The sequence below is a fragment of the Penaeus japonicus genome, unplaced genomic scaffold (genome assembly GCF_977035675.1).
Source record: "Penaeus japonicus unplaced genomic scaffold, GWHDUDI00000001_assembly GWHDUDI00000012, whole genome shotgun sequence".
Classification (NCBI taxonomy): domain Eukaryota; kingdom Metazoa; phylum Arthropoda; class Malacostraca; order Decapoda; family Penaeidae; genus Penaeus; species Penaeus japonicus.
In genome coordinates this window covers 3,800,142-3,805,141 of record NW_028234414.1, presented here as the reverse complement: position 1 = coordinate 3,805,141, position 5,000 = coordinate 3,800,142, and the positions used below count along the sequence as shown (strand labels likewise).

The window sequence follows — 5,000 nt, the reverse complement described above, 5'->3', positions numbered from 1 at the left end:
ATGGTTATAGAATTTGTATTCGTTCATGACAGCACACAAATACGAAAAAATAAAATTGCTTTTTGTCCTCCCCTGAAACAGCAATACTTCTATCACACTGAGTATAAAGAAAAAATGAGCTGATATGGACCCTAATTTTTTAATCAATTGCAGAATTGATTGAATCTATAGTATGACAGATATCAGTCTCTAGATATAGTATAACACAAAAAAGGCTCTAGCTCTACAATGAGTGACTAAAAGGCGGTGTGAAAAGTCAATTTATGTTGCTGAAGCTGCCTCACTCTGAAACAAAACCCATCCTGGAGCCTGGCTAAGCAAATCCATCCCCCATTGGCAATGGTTTGAGTTGACTGCCTGCCTCTAATTATCCTGACTTGGCCAACCACTAGGTCGATTTCTTAATTATTTTTTGCTTCAATTGTCCGAACTCCATCTTTATCATCATGAGTGTTTGACCTCGTAATACTACTCGTAGCAAATGTGGGTAGCTTCACATGAGTGATTAACCTAGGAATTCTTTTAAAAAACATCATATAAGAGGATATTTACCCTATTTACCACACATGTCAAGTTTAGAAAATCATTGATAAAACTCTTCTTGAAGTTTAAAATAATATGGTAAATTCTGATTAATATACCAAAAGGGTGCAAGAGGTACCTTCCCATTTTTTGTACTTGGATCCATGGTTAAATATATGCCATCTATTTTTACTTGGTCTTAGATGAACCGAATGAGAAAATGTCAACTGTAAATATATATTTTTTATTTTGTAGGAATCAAAATAGCAAAAAATATTTGCATTGTTTATTTTAGCTTGGATTATATACAAAACAATGTCATCACTATATATTTTATATATAATTATATTTATCAATGGCAAGCATTTGAAGACTATTAAAAACAATATAGAATTAGCTTAACGGGATACTGGTGCAAGTTAAACATTAGATAACAGCCTTTTCATAATTCACCATAAGTTGAGTCATACTTTTTTGTATAAAATTTTAGTTTGAATAGGACAGATTAAGATTAAACCAAGAAAAAGTAATGTTAGTATTAATGTCTCTTCAAGACTTTAAAATGTTTGAACAGGAGGAACAATTAAGCTGCATAAAGCTCACAAGATCAATAATTTGTCACATAGTGTGGAAATGTAAACTGTAAAGGATTTAAAAGACCAAATTAGTATTTGCTTAAATATATGGCTACACGCCTCTGCACCCAGTGGTTGCCTCCCTTGGCACCAGCTGGAAGAGTGATATTCATCACAGGCGTCATTTTGGCACTGCAACTGGGACCTCCCTCGTAGACGGGGCACTCGTAGAACCTCGACCTCGTTGTCGAAAGGCCGTCACTCCTACTGCTGGGTAGCGTCTCCTCTCCCAGGTGGAGGTCGAGGGACGTGGAGTCCTTGATGTTTTGGAATTCGTCAGAGAAACGGGTCTGGTGTGCTTCCGAAGGAGGAGCGTCTCCCGAGGGAGGGCGGTCTGACGCGGGGGCTTCGGGTCCTTCAGCTGCTTCGGGTCCCTCGCTCTCAGTTAGGGTCGTCGAGGACTGTCGGTGGAGGGAGGGCTGAGAACGGGCGGTGGTGCAGAGGGAGGGGGCTCCTCGCATGGTGTACGATCCGGTTTGCACAGTGGGTGCGGGGATCATGCTTAGCAACGGGAGCTGCTGGATCAGCTCTTGCGGCGATGGTTCCTCCAGCTCTCTCCTGTTAGAAAATATCATAATTTACTATGAGTCAGCCTCGCTTATGGAAATTAACGGATAAAAAATAGTTTAACATGGTGTACGCTTTCCATACAGTAAGGTATACATTTTATAGTATTTAAAGTTGAATAAGTTCATACTGTCTTTAATACTATATATCCAATCTATACGGAAATTGGACATTCTGATTAATATCAGTATGTACCGTTTCAATACATTCAACAAGAAGATTCGAGGCTAACTTCGTGTACATTTAAGAATAAAAAACGATGGAAGTAAAATGAATTCACACCAATTTATACAAAATCTAAAAAAAAATATATGTAACCTTACTAAAGCGTCCATAGTCTTACTTGTTTACATTCCACGAGGCGCCGACGAGCCACATCCCGTAGACGACGAGGCCGTGGCTTCCCAAGGCATTCCAACCGGCTCTTGACTCTTCGGAGTTTAGCGGCCAGACCTTTTCCTCTGGTTCCTCCGGAGGCGTCTTCTCGGTGTCTATTTCCTCCTCATCTTCTCCCTCTTCTCTCTCTCCTACCGCCTCTTCATCCCGCGAAGCTCTTTCGTCTCCGCCCTCCTTTTCAGAAGCACCAGTCTCCTCCGCCTCTTTCTCACCCTCTTCTCCTTCTTCTTCGTCACCACCAGGCTCTCCTTCGGCACATCCTTTCGCCGCCTCCCCCTCCCCCTCCTCCAGGTCGCTCGGCATGAACTCCTGCATCTCCGGCGGTGGCTCGTCTGTCATTTGGAAGCTCCAGGTGAGGTGATGGAGCGGCCTGCGCGTGCTCTGCCCTACCTGGCGCAGAATTGTAGTCAGGAACGCCGGGAGAAACTGGAATGCTCCTAGCCAATAGTTCTTAGGGCATCCATTCTCCAGCCACGTCTGAAAGAAGAGATAAGGACAGAAATAGTCGCATGGTGAAAAGTACGTCCTTACGGATGCCTGCCTGTGTTCCCGGGTCCCTATCCCAACTGGCAAATTAAATGTATTTTTATACACCACAGAGTAATGACTTGTTTTTCGAAAAATGCCTCATGTTATACTATATTGTTCGACTCAGGAATGCTTTCACGATAACTGAATGGAAACCATAGTCTAACATAAGTAATATGTGATTCCACTAAAAGCAAGGAAAGGGAGTCGTGACCTCACCCTAAAGAAGTGCACTCTGGCATGGAAGTCCTGAAGGAAGGCGTGCAGAGTCCCGGGAGTTGTGTGTTTGCACATGGCCCTCCAAGAAGCGGGCGTGTGGCCGAGGTTCACGGCCGCTATCACCTCCTCCGTCCCATCGCCGGGTGCGCTTCCTCCCTTTTGATGTGGACAGTGAATATTGTGAATTCGGATAAGATGTTTGGAACTGGTCCTTCGTCAGAGTTGAAATATAATATGACACGAAGAACTCTTAATTTTCTTAATTTTCGATGTGTAAGTCACTAGAGACCATGCAACAGCATAGAGCACCTACAATTACTCAATTCTTGAAAAATTCAACGCAATCAGAACCCAACACTTCGCTCCATAGAAACACACTATGGAAGACACTTGCCGTGGAAGCCTGAGCGACTGCCTCGAGGGACCGTGTAATGCCGCGTATGATGGCGTTGTACTTGCTGATCTCCCTCCTCATCACGTCCCTCAGGTCTGTCTCGTCACATTCGTCCAACTGGTCCTCTCCCTCTATCGGAGCTGGCAGCTGAGGAGGCGAGGGAGTTTCACGGTTTAAGTATCAGAATTCTCTATCTTGATATCCTTACCCTTGCAAATTTTGCCAGTCACAAAACCGATGGAAATGATGAGAATTATTCGTAGTCATCACTCAATTAAATACTACGACTTTTAATCAATCTCGCAGCACCACCATTACCACGAAAGGGGACAACAACCCAAGTACCTCCCATCACTTACCATCATTTTCAACCTCTTTATTTCGTCCTTCGACATCCTCTCGGACTTGCCTTGGAGGTTCTGGGCGCCTCCGACAGTAGCCAGGACTCTGAGGAAGTGCTGGCCGGCTTCGCTCTCCTGCAGCTGCTGCACTCCGGCCGGCAGACCGAAGATTTCCGGTCGGTCTAAGCCTGTGACGCCCTGGAAGAAGACAAGGCCTCTGCCGTGATGTCTTTCATTGATTGAATTGATATGCTGGCTCGATCATAGTCTAAAAGCACTAAAATTACTTGATCATAGTATAGATGGATGAAGGGAAGATACAATTTCTGAAATATCATATACATTTGATATGAAATATATATAGGTGTACAAACACACACACATATATATGATGCCATCCTACCACAAAATGTAACATTGAGAATGATAAATAAACAGACCATTAGATCTCTCTAGCACTCTAAACATGCATATAAAAAACAGAACCCCATTCCGCCGCGCCACTGTACCGCCACGAACTCCGCCAGGTCCTCCAGCCTCCCGACGAAATCTGGGAAGAGACGCATCAGTCCGACGTCTTCTGTGTCGTCTCCCAATCCCACTGGCAGGTCCAGCTCTTCTTCCTCCTCTTCCTCCTCTTCCTCCTCTTCCCCGGCTTCTTCGTCAGAGCGAGGAGTGATCTCCTCCTCCGGCAGCTTCAAGGAGATGGCGAGGACCTCCTTGAGGATGCTGAGGATCACCTGCTGGTCCTCCGTTCGATGGACGCGTCCGCCGTAGAAGACGCGGCCCACTAGGTACTCCAGCATCTCCGGGTCGACGTCGCGGCCTTCGTCCACGCCGCTCTGTTTGGGTTTGGAATTGGCCGGCTTGAGCTTCGAGCAGACTTAGAGCGGACCTGGAGCATGCGTGTATAAAGCCAAGGGGAATGGCGCTGCCCGAAAGAGGCGTAGACCACAATACTCTAGACCACAATACCATGCACTTTCAGAATCAACGTTTGGGTCTATAAACTAGTAAGTCTGTAGATACGGCAAAGTCGACAATCACATGAATAACAATACATAAACTGATAACAGTTAAATGCGAAGGAAATACCTGGACGCGAAACTAAACAAAAAACAACAGTGATATTCAACTAATTAACGCAGTACAGGCTTCTGTTCAAGACTTATAAACCCGACCTCCAATTCCCATAAGACAATGTAATTCATCAGCAAAACGCAAGGAAAGAAAAAAAAAACCATGTTACAATCGACCCACCGTAACAGCCGTGATAGCGAGCGTGAGATCAGCAGCTGTGAAGGCGGGAGGGTCGGCCCAGGCGAGGTGTCCGTGGCGCCCTCGCTCACTCACCACCGTGTGGAAAACGCCCAGACCGTGCAACAGCCGATACGTCGC

General features: G+C 45.2%; 1 protein-coding gene across 1 annotated transcript in view; it reads right to left on the bottom strand.

Moving 5' to 3' along the window:
* Positions 1-804: 804 nt before the first annotated feature.
* LOC122250962 (dynein axonemal heavy chain 7) overlaps positions 805-5,000 on the bottom strand; it is a 62,235-nt gene continuing 58,039 nt past the window's right edge. The window contains exons 67-73 of the mRNA XM_086542877.1: positions 4,863-5,000; positions 4,112-4,444; positions 3,621-3,800; positions 3,262-3,408; positions 2,868-3,023; positions 2,068-2,597; positions 805-1,715 (exon numbers count right to left, since the gene is read on the bottom strand). The exon at positions 4,863-5,000 is cut by the window's right edge and continues 24 nt beyond it. Coding sequence (XP_086399003.1) covers positions 1,187-1,715; positions 2,068-2,597; positions 2,868-3,023; positions 3,262-3,408; positions 3,621-3,800; positions 4,112-4,444; positions 4,863-5,000 — 2,013 coding nt within the window. The 3' untranslated portion in view covers positions 805-1,186. The remainder of the gene's footprint in view (positions 1,716-2,067; positions 2,598-2,867; positions 3,024-3,261; positions 3,409-3,620; positions 3,801-4,111; positions 4,445-4,862) is intronic.